This window comes from Martes martes, assembly GCF_963455335.1.
Source record: "Martes martes genome assembly, chromosome: 3".
Taxonomy (NCBI): Eukaryota; Metazoa; Chordata; class Mammalia; order Carnivora; family Mustelidae; genus Martes; species Martes martes.
In genome coordinates this window covers 44,834,133-44,855,337 of record NC_137890.1, presented here as the reverse complement: position 1 = coordinate 44,855,337, position 21,205 = coordinate 44,834,133, and the positions used below count along the sequence as shown (strand labels likewise).

The window sequence follows — 21,205 nt, the reverse complement described above, 5'->3', positions numbered from 1 at the left end:
CCTCTCTTTTATGTCACATTGGTTATTAATACCAATAACTTAAAAATCACTTTGGAAATGTAAAGTGCCACCTAAAGGCTCATTTAGCATTGGGTGTTAGGTTTTCAACCTCTGTAATTCACTAGGATAATACAATCAAATCGCTTGACTCAAACCAGTGGAAAAAACTGTTTATGTTTTATGTGACATTATAAAGAATAGAACTTTACATTTGTGAAGTAGTAATAATAGCACACTTTATTGAACACTTAATTTTGCAGCAGATGTTATTCTAAGCTCTTTACTTACATTAATTCATTTAAAGTATAGTAACTGTTTACAGAGAGTATAGCCATCTCAGGGCCGTTTGTTCCCTCAATTGAGCCCTGCAGAGTAGCTAGCATTATGGATAATTTATTCTACAGCAAGAAAGGTAGCACCTAAATGTTATTATACCTCCTTTATAAATTTCATGATGTGTTTAAAATGCAAGTGAGGTGGAAAACACTTGATTTTGATCTATTTCTATACGCCTCCAAGACTTTCCCATGATCAATCTAATTCTCTCCTTCAGCATCCACTGGGATGTGCGGAAAGAGCAACATAACCTGGGCAAGATATATTATCCTTTTTTAACCTCACTTTTGTTTTCTCCTCTGAAAAATAGCGACAAAAATATGCAATTTTATAGAGTTGCTGAAAAGTTCATAGTAACTGCTCAATAAACATTTTATTCAGTCATTGAATAATTGAAATGCCTGGCACATAGATTCTTAATTAATGTTGATTCCACTTCTTTAGCTTTCTTTCAAGGCTTTGGTAAGAGCAGCTTCCCTTATTGTCCATCTTTTCAAAGTGATGTTTGCTGACCCTGGACTGCAACACCAGCAGCTGCTGATTGGAACTTTCAAACCAAGAGTTGGGCATGCATCCCAAATTATCTCTCTTGGAAGGAAACCCAAACTGCTTCTTTGCACCATCTTTTTCTTTGAATTAACTCCTTTTTCTCTTATATTTCCTTTTAAAATTTTCTTTTCAACTACAATGTATGTTACTAGTATAATGAATTTCTATATTAGGACTCCTAAAATGCAGGCCTAAAATAAAAATCCATAAATCTTTATTTAAAGTATACTAGTTTTTCCCGCAAAATGAAAGAACTGTGTTCCTTTAAGGTAATAGTATTGCCTGCAAAGTTATAAAAATTCCCATCATTTTCTTTATGCAAAATCGTTTTTCTTCACACTTTTGAAGTCCTATGTTTGTAACAGCCTTCATAAATTGGTGACTTCCGTCCTAGTTCTGACACAAAGCTGTTCAGCCCATCCTGCTGTCAGTGTACCTGCTGCTTGACATTGACAGGATTCTTGTCGAAACCGGGGATTGCATAAATTAGTGTTTAACCCTGGACAGGCTTTTCTCCTCATTTCAATTCAGCTTTTAAAAGACTGTCACATCCTTATTCATAGATAATGAAGGTAGAATTTGACTATCATCATACACTTTATAACTTTCAGAGTTTATAAACTATTAAGAATACCGTAAACTTTCCTAGTCTTACTGATTTTTCACTAAGCCTTAATTAGTAATCCTCAGTTTTACAAATTCCTGTACAATAATGACATTATCATTGGTTGTCTCCTGTCCTTTTTCTTCTAGTCCAGTAGGATCTACTTGCCTTACTTTTTATTTTCATACATTGTGTGTGGGGTTGGGTGGGGGGAGAGAAGAGGGAAGGAGTTTTAAGTTGCATAAAGTAGTTATACTAAATAATCTCGATGAATTTAGAATTTTTTAAAAAGTTGATTGTTTTACCTTAATACTTTTCAGAAAAGTACATATTAAGTGTTTGAAAAACCTAAGAAAATCTCCTGACTCTGTAATACTTCCTAACTTGTCCTTGCTGTTGTTGTTCCACTGTGGCTCTATGGACAAGGAGAAATAGCTTCATTCTTGAACAACAAGAACAAAACACATATTTAACAGGAATAAACATTTACTATGTTCTCCCTTTGTATAAAATGATGAGCAAATTACTCTCAAGCGTATGTTATCAGTTCCTCTAGCCTGTGTTGAATATATGAAGCAGGGTTCCTGAATTTCAGTAAATCTAGAAATTATTACAGGAAAATATAGTATGTTTAATAGCCTTAATTAGATCAGGTCACATACACTGTATAATTTTCCTTTACCTAAGTTGACAGAGATAAGTTTCTCTCCCTTATTATTCTTGGAGAAAATCTTTGTGATTCCTTTCTCTTTCCTCAACCATCTAACCGTCAAAAATGATTGAGAAGGTCTCCTAAACTTGGAAAGAGAATAATTTTTTTTTTTTTTTTAGAATAAGCTAACTCTTCATATACTGAACATTTTGAAATCTCAACATGAGGAAAAGAAATCCATAAATTTAAGCATACTGGGAGTAATTTATATTTCTATAACAGCAAGATGATATTTTATTTCTCTACTAACACTTTGAGGTTAAGGGAATAAATGGTTGAGAATATGAAAATTAGAGTCCTTCTTTTTAGAACCTGATTATAACTAGAACACTTACCCACCAGGCACCTTGTATAACTCTTGACCTGCATTAATCGATTTAATATCTATAGAAACCTATGAAATAATTATTAGTATTCCCATTTTACACACAAGCAAAACAACAAATATAGTTTCAGAGTCATAAAGTAACTTGCCTAAAATCATTGAGTTAGTAAGCTGCAGAGCTGATTTTCAAGTTTCAACCTATTAACACCATAGCACGTGATCCTACATTTTACCTGTAAATGAAGATAAATGATACCAAGCTACTTGAGGATTTTTGTGTGAGCTTAATGAAGTAGTATATAAAAATAATCAGCATTGTAGTAAGTTTGTGCTCAGTGTGTGATATACCAATTTAAGGTATCTTTCAAACGTCTAGTTCAATCTTAATTCTTATGAATTTAGAAAATTTTAAATTAAAAAATGAAGATATATGCGGTACAAGTATCAGCTCATATTTCTCAAGAGGCTAGACAGCATTTTCCATAGGGCAGAGAAAAATCAACCTATTCCTTTAACCTACTATTCTCTTGGTAAGAGAGTTTAATCTCACACCAAGACTCTTTTCATCTTCTAAATTTCCCTGGAATCTAGTTTCAAGGTTAAATGACATTTTAGTCATCTATTTAGGTTCTACCCTTTTACATGATAGTTCTCTAATTTTCCCTATTAAAAAAAAATCAAAATAACTTGTCCAAAAACTGACTTAAATGTTATAGTTATTCAGAATAAACCAATGGTAATACTGTGCCAAAATAATATCTTTCATTAGTGTATGGGTTTCAACTGTGGTTAAGTTTAAGATTTAGATTTAGATTGTGAAAACAATTATTTTCAAATATAGAATGACGTAGACCGAGGAGGAGGTTGTAGTGATTTTACTTGATGACAAGCACAATATGAACAAGAAGTGATTGGGCATCTGCTAAAAACATTAAAATAAGGTTAGATTACACTTACAGATTATACAGAGTTTGCTCATCATGGGAAATAATAGTATTATGTTCCAAGCAGACCCTACTTGGAATGTTATTCTGAAAACTAGGTTACATAGAAGAGTAAATATTAAAATGCATAAAGGAAAAGATGATCAAGATGATGGGAGATTCTGGAAATAATGGTATTTGACAAGTGATTCCAAGAGTTGAGTCTTTTAATTCTAGAAAATAGAAAACTAATACTTGTTTTAAAATGGCTTATAGTCTTTCATATGGCAAAGGAAACAGGCTCAGTGAGAAAATGTAGGTAGAAATGCAGATTTGTCCTTTGTTGTACAGGACACAGAGCAGTGGAGTTGGCTGCCTGAGGAAGCCTGAGTTCCTCTCACCGGAGTTCTCTGAAGGTGGTGGGTGGATCTTGAACCATGGACATCAGATCACTGGCTCCTGGACTACTTCACATTTCTAAAACTGTGGCTTTGCTAACTAGCCTGTTAATTGATAAGAGTTTCTAAACATCTGTTATCATTATGTTTCACCAAAGAGAAATATTTTTAGTTCATTATGCAGACTTTGTTAGTGTGGGTTTTTAGGTGTGAGTGGAATTTAAATGCAGAAATGATGTTCGTCACATTGGGTGCTATCTGCTTTAAGATTTAAATGTTTAATTCTTTTCCTGTTAGTCTTATGTTCCTTTACTTTCACTAAGTGGATGAAAACATCAGCAGTGATTTTATTTCTGTGTTATTAGGCATGACAGTTCTTTTCTTATAGTTATATAAAGCATGTCAAATCATGTGTCCCATCCCCACTCCAACCCTCTCTACTTTTTAATGGCAAAGATCTGGTCTGTATTTCATCAATTTGACATGAAAGGTTTGTTTTGTTTTGTTTTTTCTATCTCTGTTTCTTAAATCTATATTACAGGTCACTGTAGCATACCGTAACTGTCTCAGGTGGTCAGTTACATAATATGCATTGGGCTGACTTTGAGAGAAAGAAATAGTTTGGCATGATTGTGCAGTAATTATTACCTAGAGAAAGAGTGAGTTAACCTATCTTAAATTGTATTAGCCTGCCCATTTAAGATGTAGAAATGATATAAATTATGAGAGTGAAATGATTAACCAGTTGTGATTAATGCTCATATGTCTAACCATAAAATATTCTAAAACACATTTGTTCGGTTAGCATATATAAGAAAGCAGTTGTTTTTGCAAAGATAGTTTGTAGTCATTGACCTGAAAGCGTAGCAACATAGATAGGCATTTTCTATTACTAATAGTCATTGCTGTACTTCCACTTTTTTTTTTTTAAAGATTTTATTTATCCATTTGAGAGAGAGAGAGTGAGAGAGAGCATGAGAAAGGAGAAGGTAAGAGGGAGAAGCAGACTCCCCGTGGAGCTGGGAGCCCAATGTGGGACTCGATCCCGGCACTCTGGGATCATGATCTGAGCCAAAGGCAGGGGGCTCAACCAACTGAGCCACACAGGTGCCCTGTACTTCCACTTTTTAAGCAGTGTTTCTAACTGGTTCTTTTTTATAGCATTTACCAAAATTCCAAGGGTATGATCTAAAAAGGCAGGATATTCAAAGAGGTTGATCATGTTAAGTTATTTTTGGCTTCCTCTTAAAATATTCAGATTTTATGCAAATAGTATCTATAACTTTTGATTGATTTCAAGAATGCTTCTTTGCTAATTTCCTCCCCCCCCTTTTTTGTTCTGTCTGCCGTTTCTATCTGTAATTAAAAAAAAAAAGAGGGGCGCCTGGGTGACTCAGTGGGTTAAGCCTCTGCCTTTGGCTCAGGTCATGATCTCAGGGTCCTGGGATTGAGCCCTGCATCGGGCTCTCTGCTCAGTGGGGAGCCTGTTTCCTCCTCTCTCTCTGCCTGCCTCTCTGCCTGCTTGTGATCTCTCTCTCTCTCTCTGTCAAATAAATAAACAAAATCTTAAAAAAAAAAAAAGACCTCCTTTCAAAGAAACAAAACTAATGGTAACAATAGAGTGATTTAGAATATTCAATTATTAGTTTTAGTGCATAGTTGTTTGTTGTTTTTTTTTTAATTTCCTTAGAAATAAACGGAGAGCAGGTACAAGAATCCTTCTTGCATTTGCTCTTTCATTTTTCCCAGTGGCTTTTCCACTTTCCTTGTCTGCCCAAAGCAATTTGAGGAATACTTTAGCAACAAACTTCCTAAATTTTAATGAAGTCCATGGGTCTAGATAGTTTGATTGAAATGGGCATGTATATTATATTGTCAAAGGGTTCTTTATTTCAGAATAGTAGACAACATAGAAGGCTTATTTCATAAACCCTTCATAGGTATTACCTCCTGCAGCTCTCCATGTAAACCTCTGAGTTCATTACTGTTTTCTGTGTCAGAAAACTGGAATCAGGAGAAGTGAGCAATATGCTTAGAAGTGGTAGAGTCTAAACTCAGACTTAAATCTTACTGAAGAGACCGAAGTCTCAAATACCCATGTCATGAAGTATATCTCAAGGAAATCTTGTCGACTGGCATATTTGGGAGCAGGATACTCTCTCTGCCTTGATTTCTGGGCAAGCTTTTGGAATCTGTTTAACCTTCAGCTGAAATAATCAATGAGTTTTAAAGAGGTGTATATTTTCAGAAAATGTATATTCATTCTTTGGACTTAGTATTTCAACAAAGATTATGACCAGTTAACAATGTTTATGCTAGGCCTCAGGGCAGAGGCCATCCATTTACTTGAAAATGTTCTTGAGCTAGCTATCAGAAAAAATTCGCAAAACTGTCTGAAGCAAGATAGGTAAATATATACTATGTGACGCAATGGAAAGAATTTTGGAGTAGACAGCCACAGGCATGGCCACTTACATAACTTACATAACTTTGGGTAAATTACCCTGAGCCGCCTTTTCTTCATCTGTAGAATGGTGAGCGGAAGTAGTTCAAAGCATTGTTGGAAGGATTAAATGAGATATAATGCACAATGTCAGACACATGGTGAAATAAACATTCATTCCCTTTTTCTACGTTCCAAGTTTTGGGTAAACTCAGGTGTGTTTTTGAATGAAAGAGTGTCTATACTTTTATCATTTGCGGTTTAATAAGGGTAACATATTTACTAGTCTCTTTTTCATATTATATTCTCATAGTTAAACTATGGATGCAGCCTCTTGAAGATTAGTTCAATTTCCTTGGGTGCCTAAGCTGCCAAAAATAGCTTGTTTACTCTGTGTTAAGGGGTAGTTGGTCTTAATGATATTAGAGGAAGGACTGTGATGCAAAGTACTGTGTGTTTGTTCACAGAGCATAGAGTAAATCTTTGAACTAGGTATTGATTTCCTAATGTCTTGTAGAATCATCAACAGTTTCAATTTTTATGTAACTCTAGAAAATGTAGTCTTCTCTGAAAGGAGATCAGAACCACAATGAAATGTCTCACAGTTATGAAATCCTGCATGATACAGGAACAAAAACATTGTGTTCTATCAGCCATGCATTTTGGAATAGTTGTTTAGTAATTAGATTTTGAATCAGATTTTTTGGGGGTGGGTGTCCAGAATCAGTGTTTTTCTTTTCTGCTATAAAATATGTGGTTTAAATAAAATATTCCTGGACATGGTACATATTAAAGAGATGATCTTAGATCTGCTCTGAAGGGGAGACTATAATTCCCCATTATATTTTATTCTCAAATGGTATCTTATTTTACTCAAAGTTTCAAAAACAAAGAAATAAGTCTATTATAAAATTTACTTATTTTGGTTTTATATAATGACTTTCTCATATGTTAATAAAATCTGCATCCCCCCCCCCCCCACACACACTTAGGTATGTTTTTAATATCAGATAAGACATTTAGTTCATAGAAGTGGAAAGAAGAGTTTAGGTTTTCTCTGTGGTAGAAGGCAAAGGTGAAAAGGGCTCAGCTCAGAGTTAGAGGCCTGCATTTCGGTTCCTATTCTCCCATCTCCTCGCTTTCTTATATTACACAGGTCAGTCAACCCAGCTAGTTGCTAGAGTACAGCAGAGGCTGGAGTAGATGAGGTTTTAATTTTTGTCCCTTTGGGAGTTACAGAGCATGGAGGGACTGAGGAAGAGAAAGCCAAGGCGGTACTGCTTGCATATACTCACTCTAACCTCGGCCCACCTACTTTATTTTGAAATTCTATGTAAAATTTCATTTGAAAGAAGAGTGTCACATTTACCCAAAATACAAATAATAATAATAATATTTTTTAAATTTAATCTGCTCAGATTATCTCCAATTTCCCCTTCCAATTCTGAAATTCACTGTAACTGTATTCCTCACCCTCATGACCTGGGGGCAGAGTGAAGGGCAGACAGGACTATGAATTATAAGACCTGTGTTCTACCTCAGGTTATGGTACTACTTACTTGAACAAATAATCGTTTCTTAGTTTTTTGGATTACCCTTCTTTACAGAAACTTCTGTTTTATATTTTGTGGTTCTAGACTACCATAAGCCTGGTTTATTTTGTGATAGAGCTATAAATATTCACTTGGAATATATTTCTTAAATGAGAATAATTGGTAAACTAAAGTTCAGCGTTGATCAGAATACATGATTCTTGTGGGCTCAGGTGTTACCCGTAACCTTCACAGAAAATAAAAGCCGATCCAGCTTTTACTTTCAATTTTAAGTTACTCTGATATAGTAGAATATTAGTATAATTGATCTAAAACAGATTACTTAAAAATATTTTAAGTTCTACTTTCCGGGTCCATTACGTGATTTTTTTTTTCTTTTTTTGTTTTTGAATGGGGCAGAGATACCTTATTTCACTGTTTGGACTGAGACGTAAAATCAAAGGTCAGAGTTTTTCAGTGGAAACAAAGAGGAAATGTTATGAATATCCAAGGTATAATCAAAATTAAGGACAACCTAGAACCAATTCAGAAAGCTCAGTAAACTTCAAAGTGATTTTCACACATTAATTAATTCTCTTGGCATCCCAAGGATGAAAGGAATTTAATTGTCGTATTCTAGTTACTGATAACCACAGGAAGAATCTGAATGGATTGAAAATGTGTCATTTTAAGAAGGCAGGTCAAGAAATATTTCATCAAATATTAAGGACCTACCATATCATCAGCACTATACAAGGCACAAAGTATCCCACTGACATGGCCTATTTTACAGTCTATTTTTTTTAATGGGCTTTGTTTTTTTTAGAGCAGTACCTCGGAACAGAGGGTACAGAGACTTTTCCTATGCTCCCTGCACTGCCCGCCCCCCAGCCTCCCACATTATCAGTATCTCCCTCCAGGACAGTGCTTTTGTAGTAACTGATAAATCTACACTGACACATTATTGCTCAGGGTCCATAGTTTACATTAAGATTCAGTTTTGGACAAATGTATAATATAACACCTATCTACCGTAGTAGTATCATAACAGAATGGTTTTACTGCCTGTGCTCTGCCTGTTCATTTCTTTGCTCCCCCTAACCTGGGCAACCACTAATCTTTTTATTATCTGCGTAGTTTTGCCTTTATTACATGATGTTTTGGGAAAGCAAGTTTGTCTTTTAACTTTTGCTTAGGTTTTATATTAAAATCAGTTTGTATTTCTATAAACTGACTACGCTAGCTCCTGAGGCAAATAAAAGGTGGCCTGGAAATTCACAGAGTGAGTAGCTCATATGTGAATCACTGAAGGAGATATCTACTCATGAGTATTTCATTATTCAGAATACCCTAAATTTCAGGGCTTATTGTTGAGAGTACACGGTATGCAGTTCATATACTGGATTATGTTTTTGTAACTACTACACAAATTCTGTTAGAAGGGACGGACTAGAAGAAACATTATTAAGTTGCACACAAGATAGCTATTAAAGGACACATGACAGTATTAATAAGTTTTTCTAGTTTTTTTTAATGAAGAGAATGTCCATTCCTTCTCCCCACTCTCACCAACCAAATAATCTCTGATTGTCTCCTCATAGAGTTATAGCCATGGGAAAATGCTGAAGTAATTTAAGGCAAGATAATATGAATGTGTTGCTGGAACAGAGGAAAATGTAACATTATGGGCATATAGAGCCCTCCATCCCCCAAAAGTTCCATAGAGAATTTGGGTCAGAGTTCAGGCCTTAGAGACAGAGGCAGAAGAAATGTTCCAAAAGAAAAAGTGGAAGGGTAGCAAGCCCAAACTTCCTGAATTTCAGAATTATTTTCCAGGCTGCCCTGGCACTTAGGAGTAGGAAGTTTCTTCCTCCTTCATTGGCCTACCAGGGTTTCTCACCTGGGCACTGTTGGCATTAAAACTCAGTGATTTTTTGTTGTGTGGGCTTTTTGGATGCTTAGCAGCATCACTGGCCTCCACCCCCTAGATGTAGTAACAGCTCCCCCACACCCTAGCCCCTCAGTTTGTAAGAACCAAAAATATTTCTAGCCCCTCTAGATGCCAGTAGCACGCCTCAGATGTGGCTGCCAAAAATGTCACCAGACAATGGGGGAAAAATCACTCCCAGTTGAGAACCGCCGACCTAGCACGTTCCCTCAAATACTGGTTTGTACACTTAGTTGCACTTCACCTTGAAAAATGAGAAAACCCAACTGCTATTTAATGTTACGTACCTTTTACTGAGATATGTTCCAGGTTCCGAGTGACTGACTTACAATGAGCTTTTATACCACAGCTCACTTATAAATGAGGGATTATGTATTTGTCTGTGTTCTCACTCCAGATATAGTATACACTGAAGGTGATTCACAAAACGATGTTGTGACCTGTTGAACATGTTTTATAAGTGAAGTTGTACATCTTCTTTATGCATTGGTGCTGGAACTCTTCTGTTTTCTTCAAAATAATTCATTCATGCCTAATGTCACAATGATTATTGCATTTTGTATCTTCTCATTAAAAGGAACAATAAATTAGTAAATATTGGTATGAAAAGAGGGCATGTAGATATTCAAATTTTAGTTATTTAGTATTTTTAAACCGGATTTAGGTGGTCAAAAGTCTGAGTCCCAATAAAATAGTTCTGAATCTCAAAGGTTGGATGAAGATGACTTTGGTCAGTTTCATTTTATGAAAGGTATCACAAGCTTTTTAAAGTATCTTGCCTGAGAGTCAGAAACAAAATGACCCCAGTCTGGACTCTTCCTTGAATAAGCCCTGTGATATGGGAAAATGAGTTCACCTCTCAGGCTTTAGAGATTCCTCGTTTTCAGATCTAAGGGGAGGGACAGACTGTATGGCCTTCCAGGACTATGCCAACTCAAACAGAATGTTGTTATTTTTTTTTTTAAGATTTTTATTTATTTATTTGACAGACAGAGATCACAAGTAGGCAGAGAGGCAGGCAGAGAGAGAGGGGGAAGCAGGCTCCCCGCTGAGCAGAGAGCCCGATGTGGGGCTCGATACCAGGACTCTGGGGCCATGACCTGAGCCAAAGGCAGAGGCTTTAACCCACTGAGCCACCCAGGTGCCCCATTATTTTTTTTTTTAATTTTCAAGATTTTTAAAAATGTTTATGAACTATAAAATTTTTAAATTTTTTAAAATTTTAAATCTGTTACAGAGTAGCGATACCTAAAGGAAGAAGCTAGTTAGAAGGAAGAAATAGGTATAAATGCCATCAAAAGATGACTCCAAATAAACTCATCTATTAAATTGAGCTATGTATTATATAAAATGGAAAGAGGTACTCATGCAGTGCTAACAATTACTAGCTATGCTATAGGAAGTAGTTTCTATGGGTGACCAGTTTTGCCCTCGAGTATTCTGCAAGAGAAATATTTAAAAGTTAAAAAAGCAAGACCATGCCTTTGACAATAACTGAAAACCAACCAAGCTGTCAGAATCATTTTTATTTTTTCTCCTACTTTGTATAAAAAGATTGTGAAGACATCAGATAATGTGAAAGAAATCTCATGGTCAGTCATCTTTACAAAACCATTTAATTGGCTCTGGCTAGTACAGTCTGTGAGTCTTTAAACACAGTAGAGACCGCTTTTCAAATACCAATGCCATATTATATAAGTCCAGCTCCCTCCCTCAGCAAATGTAGTTTCCTACCTTTAACAGTGTTTTTTATTGATAAAGGATAGATTTTTAGATGTCCTCTAGCCAGTTCTACGGCTGGGTGTGGAGAAAAAAAATTCAAATTCCTGAAATAATTACTTCATCTACTACAGTAGCAAATATATTTTCATTCTTCTCAGTTAAATGCAGAGCTTCAATGTTGTTATATGTCATAAAATTAAATAGCTCCTTTTCAAATTTAGCTATAATACTTGACAATCATCATTCAGAACAGCAACCAGAATAATGAAAAATAATTCTCTCCTTTCCTGAACACTTTTTAATTTTTCTTCCTGCATTTAATTGCTTTACTAAATTATAGACATAATACCTGACACTTTTAACCATTTTGAGACTGTTAATGAAAGGGGCGTAGAGAAAGCAGAGCTAATCTGGAAGTTTGTCTCTAAAATGTAGTTATTGAGTGATGTTGATAGATTGTCACATTTCTCCATTCTCTTATTTAGGTGATGATGGCCCCTAAGGATGATCATTAATTTTTGGCTGTTGGTTTATTTCTTTGACATGCAGACTGAAATGTAAAGATTTAAGCAGTTTCATCTGAATCAAAGGTTTACCTTAGAAGTATCAGGTTTACCTTAGAAGTATCAGGGCAAGGTCACAAAGTTTTCCTGGGCTTCAGTGTCCTTTGTATAAAATGGAAATAATGGTTTTTTTTCTTAAGAATACTATGGAGGATGCCTGATAATGAGAGTTACGTTCGTGCCACATATTAAATATCATTTCTAAATGATAGGATTTTATCAAATTATCTTAGCATCTTTCTGCTTCTCTCAGGTAAAATTGCAGTAGTTGGGTCTGTAAAATTTGAAGAATAGAACTCAGTCTCTTGTATAACTTTTTATGGTATTAATAGGGTCAAAGGAAAGCAATCTTTTGGGAAAGAAGGTTCAGAGATAATGTGAGGAGGAGGAGAAAGAAGTGGGATACATTTCCAAAATGATGCAAATGATTGTGCTCTGATAATTCAGTTGGAATGTAAACCCTACTTTTGAAATAGATGCTGTTTCTTTCATAAACAAAACTGAGAGCCAGGGTTTTTTTTTTTTCCTGTCTTTAAAAGGGAACATACTTCATAGCTGCATTAATTTAAAAATACTAAAATAACAGGGTGGCAGCACTCAGTAAGAAACCAGTGTGGCTTTGGCTACGTTTCTGTTGCTTCTAAGTTCTTTTCAAATATTATAATTAACTGTATTCTTTCTGCTATTTAATCTGCTTATCCTAATTTTTCATGCTATTCCTTGAGCTGATAGATCTATCCCCTCAGTAAGAAAGAAAATGAGAAGAAAATGGTTTGTGTCTTACTGTGGCCATTGCTATGTCTTGCATGAAGCTTCTTTATATGTAAATTGTATTCCCTCCTCATTCCAACCCATTATTTTTTCCTGTCTCCAGATGTAAGGTTCTTAACGATGTTGGAGATTTCATCAGATGAGGACAGACAGCTGGTGAACGTTCTCTGGCTCTTCAACCCCTTTTCCATCTTACCAAAATCCCTTTCCATGACAAATACCTAGAAATATTAAGAAGCCCAAATATTCAGGAAAATTTTTATTATAATGCTTGCTTTTCTGTGATTTCACCCCCTTGTGTCAAGTCATTTGGTGAGATAATCATGCTATTATGTGGAAATAGTTTCCTCTTCTAGAATTAAATTTGATTCTAATCTTACCACTGTCAAGTTCATTCTTCTATTATCAAGAACCAAAGAGTTTTAACAATGTCCCTGCTTTTTTTTTTTTCCCTTCCCCTTGCTTCCCTCTGTTATAAAAGTTGACAGATGTGAATCCCAGGGCAGCTTAAGAGGGCGTATCAAAATCAGCACCATAAAGTATTTAACTTAGGAAACTTTAAGCTATTCTGAACATGTTTAATTCACTACTCTTTGCAAATAGGAGGAAGAAGGCACCTATGACCAAACACTTGAGTTCCGTAGAGGAGGTGATGGCCAGCCAAGAAGATCCACTCGGCCCACCCAGCAGTTTTACCAACCTCCCCGGGCCCGGAACTAATATGAGAAGGTAAAATTGGCATTGTGAGACGGATTTATGTTGGATATGTAAATCTAATTGTTAATAATTCATCATAATATAATAGAAAAAACTGATGTTTCAAACCTTTCAGTTATGAAGTATATAAGATTATACCATGGCTACAACCTACTTCTCCACCAAAACTTTCCCCACAAATGCTACCTCTACCCCTATTTTTTTCTCTATACCCACTTTCTTCTATTGGAGGTGATGCCAACCAGTGAAATGTCTTTAAGTTTGAAAGCAGGAAGAAAATAAAAGGAAACAAAGGACCAGATAATCACCAACTTGGATAATTAAGTTTTTTATTATTTAATTAATTTCAGTCCTTTTTAAGAAAGAGGAAATGTTTTCATAGTGTATCTTCAGGAATTAGATGAAGATAATGTGATTGCTTATAGAGATGGGATTGGGGGCCCTGTGCTATTGATCCAGAAACTTTCATCTTAGAGTTTCAGAGAGTTGCTCTCTGAAATCATCTTCAATAGGAAGGTTGAGAAATATAAGAAAAAAATACTTTTGTCACCTTTAGTAACATTTCTATTTTTTATTTATGCTAGGACTTTTGAATATTTTGAGAGTTTTCCCATTACAGCTTTTGTTACATATCACTCAAAAGACTATGAGAGTATTTTAGACTTAACTGTATCCTTTTTCTCAGTTTCTTCTCACTAACAAGACCATTGAGAATTTTTAAGAAATTGTTCTCAATTTCTCATTTCAGCTCTTCATTTTGCTAAGGCTGTTATCCACATTGTATTTTCCCCCTGCTAAGTGACCCCCTCAATTTTTCAAACCAGCTGTGGATTTTTAGCACTTGAAATGCAGCTGGTCTGAATTGAGATGTGCTATAAATGAAAAATACATATCAGATTTTAAAGACTTAGGAAAAAAAATATCAATAATTTGTATTGTTTATGTATTGAAATGAGACTATTTCTGATAGAGTAAATAAAATATGTTACTAAAGCTAACTTCACCTATTTGTACTTTTTAAAATGTGACTAATGGAAAACTTAAAATCGCATATGTGTCTCACATTGTATTTGTGCTAGGCAGCACTGTCCCGGAGTCTTAGATCTCCTTCAGCTTTCCCAAAGCTCGTTCACTGGTTACAAATTAGCTCTGTCACCTTAGTGAAGGAATGTTTTCTTCTATGTTCTAGTCATTAGCTCCTTATGAAGTAGTCTGCCTGGAGCGGAAGTCCAATGCTATCTGACTTCTGATTTACCCCAGTGGGCCAGAGTGGCATCTTCTTTGTCTTATCACTGGCTTTTCTTCGTGCTTAATACAAGGCCACTGAGTAAACACCCAGGACCTACCGTCCAAATTATCACAGAAGGACTGCTTCACGACATTGGGCTTTTTTCCGTAGCAAGCACTGACCAGAGCAGACTCCGAGTGTATGTAAGGACTTACACAACTTTACATTGTGTGAGATTGAACATCCACTTTGAACATAAGTTCAGGGTGCTTAAAATTAAGGTGAATGAAAACTGGAAATTCCCTCATAGCTTCCTGAGGGCTTCTAAATTGGTTAAACCAATGTTTTAAAATAAAGCCAAAGGTTCTCAACTCCCTGATTGCCCTAGGTTGCCTAACAGTGGATGCAGGACTAATACTTTTCAGCGATATCCCGAGGCCGCAGGGTAGAAGGTGGATAGGGCCTGGCAGGGCTGGAACTCCCATCCTCTCAGCCCTTCTTCAGTTTCTTTCGTTATGTTTTCTAGATTAGGCTTCCACAGAAAATACCCTCTGAAAAAGAACATACTACTTAAAGTAAATCAGAAACCGTAGCTCCATGGTAATTATAGCTCGTCAATACCAAATACTATGATGCAGGCTACTTCCAATCAACTGAAACATCACAATGTTAGTGGTTTTCTCTGTTCCCTAAGTCAAAATGCTTGCTTGCTTTGAATTGTACTGTTGATGTGGGAAATGTGTGACAGATTTTGGATTCCTGACATTGATAAGAAAATTAATTTTGCGGGCGCCTGGGTGGCTCTGTGGGTTAAAGCCTCTGCCTTCAACTCAGATCATGATCCCAGGGTCCTGGGATGGAGACCCGCATCAGGCTCTCTGCTCAGCAGGGAGCCTGCTTCCTCCTCTCTCTCTGTCTGCCTCTCTGCCGACTTTTGATCTCTGTCAAGTAAATAAATAAAATCTTTAAAAAAAATTAATTTTGCTGTGTGGGGGAAGAAAGGGGGACAATCTCATGATGATATCATAAAAAAAACCTCTCATTGCAAAATTTACTCTGAAAAATAAATAAATAAGCAAAACACATGTGCTCTTGGTTGAAAAAATTAGTAATTTTTAAATTTTAATTTAAACATGAAAGATTATGAAGTAGAATTTTCTTTTTGATATACTACCTTTGAATGGGAGGTTCACCAATAATAAGAATTATACCTTTTGTTCTTGAAAATATGTTATTCTTTTTTTTTTTTTTTAAGATTTTATTTATTTATTTTTCAGAGAGAGTGAGCACAGGCAGACAGAGTGGCTGGCAGAGGCAGAGGGAGAAGCAGTCTCCCTGCTGAGCAGGGAGCCCAATGTGGGACTCGATCCCAGGACGCTGGGATCATGACCCGAGCTAAAGGCAGCCGCTCAACCAACTGAGCCACCCAGACATCCCGAAAATATGTTATTCTTGAGCGGAAAGATTTTTTTGTTTCCTCATTCCTGGTTTCCATTAACTTAAGTGTTTAAAAAGATACACATTGTTGCCTGCCATTTGACTTCCCAGCAAATATAAGTATGAATTCTAATATATGCTGAAATTTTTCTCAGGTTTTGTTATCTAAAATTATTCAATATAAGAAACACTTAAGGCACTTTCTGTTCTCACTTAAAAACCCTAATTTCATAGTCATACTTTTTTTTAATAGTGTTTTGGGTACTTTTCTAGATGATGAATGACATATAGCACCTGTTCAGTAAATGTTTATTAAATTAGTATATTTTGATAAAGTTTTTGGTGTGTAATTTACACATTCTTTGATTGTCCTAAAAAGTTTTCTTTACAAGCCCTTTATCCCACCACCACCTCCTTGCACGTGCATATATACTTCACCCAAGGTGGAGAGGAATCTGGATTCTACTTGGTACTAAGCACAACATTAATGACTAGCAAAAGCAGGAGATGCCTCGGAGTCCAGGATGGGTGAGAGAAGGAGGTGTTGAGGAGCAATGTGGGGAAATGGGCCCAAGTCTGGGACAAAGTCGTGGTAAGTCAGATCTGAGCCATGAGGGAATGAGGGCTCAAACTCCAAACTTCTAGTTCCTAGACTTGTCATAATCATCCCAGATAACTCATAAATATGAGTAGATATGGATAGAAGAAATATTCATAGTTCTTTAATCCGTGAAACTGGCCAAAACTATGTGCATTTGAAGAGGTTTCTGACACGACTGGAGTCCTGGAAACTGGATACCAATTAGTAGGGGCAGGTCTCGGAAATAAATCGGAAGCTTCATTTTTGTGGTGGAGTAGAGTCCCCTGAAGACATTCTAAAGGCTAAGGAATGCTTAAAGAGGGGAAGAAGCAGGGGCGCCTGGATGGCTCAGTGGGTTAAAGCCGCTGCCTTCGGCTCAGGTCATGATCCCAGAGTCCTGGGATCGAGCCCCGCATTGGGCTCTCTGCTCAGCGGGGAGCCTGCTTCCTCCCTTCTCTCTCTGCCTGCCTCTCTGCCTACTTGTGATCTGTCTGTCAAATAAATAAAATCTTTAAAAAAAAAAAAAAGAGGGAAAGAAGCAGAGTTCACAGCTTCAGCAGATATTCGGCATATGTATTGGTGGTGACACAAGAGTGTAGCTTTAGCTGTATTGGTGGCAATGAACTTCAAATTAGACTAATACGATCAAACTTAAGCTTAGGCGGTATTGCTGTCAGATATTGGATTACAGCACCAGGAGGGGAAGAAGCTAAGAAGCTCTTGTAGTAGTCAGTCGAGGCATGGTTAGAGTGTCACATCCTGCTGTGAAAAGACAGAAATGACCTGTGTGGGGAGACTCTGGAGCCCCCAGGGCCACCAAATTTAGGACTCCACATGGAAAATAGTTTAATGAATGCTGAGTCACTCTGAGGATTCACTGCTAGTTTCTTGTTTGATGAAAGAACAGTCCTCACAATTTCACATATCAACCAGAAACCTTGAAGCCAAGAGCTAAGCATTGACTACTACAGAAATGTCATGATTTTATTTTCTAAAATACAGGTTTTAACAGCATTTTCAGCTGGTTTAAAAAAAAAAAAAGATACATTTTTTAATGTCTTTTTTTTTTTTTTTTAAACAATCTGGTCCAGCGTCCCTTTGTAAAACTTTTGAAATCAAGGTCAAGGAAGTGATTGCTATAAAGATAGCTGTTGCAGAACCCTCTGGTGCCCGCAGGATAGGTAGGCTTCATTTTCTGGCCAAGAGACTATTTGCTTTGAAGAGGTAGGAGCTGCTGGTATGCAGTGGGGGGCGCTGTGCCTTTGCTGGCCCAGTGCAGTTTCCCGCAGGCAGCTGAAACAGGGCTCTGGCACACAGGCTTCTCTACCCACTTCTCTCAGCTCTGTCCGTGGTCACCCCCCAAAGTACTTCTACTGGAGCCATGCCGGTAAATGTTGGGAGCAGGCAGGAGCAGGTCACAGACTCATGTGAATTACCTGTGCAGCCAGAACCAATCCAGGGGGAAATTGGAGGTGGGTGGGATGGGGGTGGAAGTGGCCTGTTGGCAGACTGCATCTTCTCCAGGTCATCCTATGTTAAATACCATTTAGTTAATCCAAATTCCCGAAACTGACATGCCAGCAATAATGGGGCTCACAATGACAGAGATGTACTCTAAGAATTTCAGGAAGAAAAATTATTTTGATTTTGCTTTTTGTTTATATTCTGATTTATAGAAATTATGTTTATAAACTAGACAACAGTGTGCAATTTTTTCTACTTGGGATCTATTAACATTTATACAAGCACTTCACATGTACATATGTTTCAGCAGAAGTGTATCTTGAGTACAGAAGAGTCAATTTGAGGATCCAATCTCACTTTTCTCCTCTCTTTTTAAATAGAGTCTTTGTGAAGAAAGGAGCCATTGACTGAAACATCCTGGTCAAGACCTGTTGATAGACTTCCTACTTTCCCTTCAGAATAAGGTGCAGCCATGATGAATATTATTATTGGAGAATGGAAAAGCAGATTTTAAAGGGGATACAATCCAGCTCACACAAAGAATGGGGAAAAAATACTAAGTTAACTAGAGCAAGTACCTTTTACAAGTGAAAGAGAATCTTTTCTTCTGCCATCAATAAAACCAATGCGCTGTTATATACATTGTTTTACTGTATGTTTTCTTTGCTGAATGGTATCTTTCTTGTTCGTCTGATATTAATCCCATAGTATAGAATGCAGTAACAATCACAGGATACTGAAGTCCCCCCACCACCACCACGGTAATTACAAGATAAAATGACGGACACAGCTTGCCACATTTCCTGCAAAACAACCTGCAACTGGATAGCAGTTCTTAGTAAGGTAGTAGCTGCTAAGTATGTTAGCAAAAAGTATTTAAAGTTTGAATGTATTATTTTTAGCACTCGGCTAGCTTTTTGGAGTGTATTTCAACTCAAAACCAAGCATTCCCTTCCTTTTAAAATTTGTGACGGATCTTTCAAGATGTATCTGGTTGCTGATAATGGAAAACCCCATTCAATCCGGCTTAAACACTAAAGGGAATTTACTGGCTCACTGAACTACCAGAAGCTCAGTAGGTTTCAGCTGATTCAGTGATGCAGAGTTGTCACAAAAGACCCTGATCCTTTGCATCTTTCATTTCTGCTTTCTCTGGCGTCCACTGCATTCTACAGTAGGCTGCCCCATGGGATCATGAGATGGTTTCAACTCCCAGAGCTACTGATTCCGGGGATGGGCTTAGGGTCACTTCCAGAAGGGCACTCAGAAGAGAAAAGAAGCCTTTCTCCTGAGGCTGTGCTGCTTCCCTGCCTGTGAACCAGTGACTTCAGCAAGGGTCTGTGGATTAGTGCCCCGACATTACAAGTGGGGGCAGAAGCATGTTTCCAGACAGAAGACATGTGTCCACAAGCCAAGGTTCTTGCCAAAGGAAAGGGAGACCAGAACGTCCATTACAGAGAGGAGTTATGTCTGAACTACAAACTTCGTGTAATATGACAAAGACAATCTTCCCGTAGTCTCAGTTTGTGAAGCCAGAAGAGAACAGTTAAAAAGAAAGAATAAGAGGGAAGGGGGGTGGCAGGGAGAAGGAAGGAAGGCAGAGGAAGGAAGGAAGGAGAAAACAAATCCTCTGGCCAAAGTAATTAAGAGAATGTCCTACTTGGCTTTGAAGGGGAGGGCTCAGGCTCTTACTCAGGGCCTGTGAATTCTGCAGTTTCTTTATTAACCCACAGTTGATTGTTTCTATAGCATCATAATAAGTGAAAGGATACAGATGAAAATGACATGGCTAACAGTGTTGAGTTTTTTGTTTTTTGTTCTTTTTCATTGCTGTGCATCATAGCTATGGAAGGGGATGGCTTGGGCATGGTGTTTTTTAAAAGATCTCCAAGTAAACTATAAAGTGTGTCCTGGATTGAGAATCAGAGGAAGACCCATGGTAGTTTTAATGAATTTGACAGCTAATAGGTCAATGAGGGAAGAGCCAGAAGAGCTTCAATAGAGGTACTAGTTCTACACACTTTCTTGTTTAACAGATGGAAACAGTAATACCTAATAACACCCAGTGTTCCCTGGAATAGACCCTCAGTGGATGCACTCAGTCCCTAAGAACAGTTCTGAATGACAATTTGAGCAATGTCTGATTTGCCCTGAAGATCTCAAGAAAGGTTTAAGTTAGACAGCAAATGGGCCAGCCTCCCTGTGCTCCTGGCTGCTGGTGGCTGCTGGTGCACTGAGGGGAAGGAGTCCCTTGCTGACAGAGCACGATATGCTGGGCTAACTGTACAAAAAGCTAAGCTTCTCCGTGACTTTCTGTTATTAAAGGCCTTCTGCGGGCCTGGATGTGAGGATGGGGTGTACAATCCTAAAATACTCATTATTCTTTGCAAACTTTTCCTACATGCTAGCATTGGCTTAAATTCTCTTCCTTCATTACCATTTGTAATCTTCACCACAATTCTATGAGGAACGCATTTCTGTCTCCATTCTGTAGCTCTGGTAGCTCCTTTGGAGAGATCCTCACTCCAGGACACAAAGTACAAGTGTTAGAGTCAGGATTCAAAGCAGGCAGTACCCCCAAGGAATTTGGTTAGAAACCCGCTCACCCTCTCCTTTCTTCCCATTGTCCCTCTTGCGGCAAACCCTCCTTTTCCTTTGATTTTCCATCTCCATATTCTTAGCTCAAATTCTTTTTTCTCCTTTCAAAGAAAAAAAATGGTTTTAATTACAGTTCAAAAATTAATGTTTACTTATTTGTTCAGTAGCTATTTACTGAGACCTGACAGTGTCCTGGGCTCTATGCTGTAAACAAGACCAACACAATCTCCAGTCTCATAGTACTCACGGTATAGCTCCCTTTATCAGTTTGCTTTGCATCTGCATATTATCCTTTTTCACATTTCTTCTATTTATTATAAATGGCATCTCTTAAATGTTTTTTGTTGATTTTTAT

The 21,205-nt window shown here is 37.1% G+C and overlaps 1 protein-coding gene across 2 annotated transcripts in view; it reads left to right on the top strand.

Annotated features, from left to right (window-relative positions):
- Positions 1 to 18,890, top strand: part of TDRD3 (tudor domain containing 3) — a 161,996-nt gene extending 143,106 nt beyond the window's left edge. For both annotated transcript variants that reach the window (XM_080798603.1, XM_080798604.1), the window contains 2 exons: positions 13,430 to 13,555; positions 18,633 to 18,890. In XM_080798603.1, coding sequence (XP_080654729.1) covers positions 13,430 to 13,555; positions 18,633 to 18,663 — 157 coding nt within the window. In that variant the 3' untranslated portion in view covers positions 18,664 to 18,890. The remainder of the gene's footprint in view (positions 1 to 13,429; positions 13,556 to 18,632) is intronic.
- The last annotated feature ends 2,315 nt before the right edge of the window (positions 18,891 to 21,205 follow it).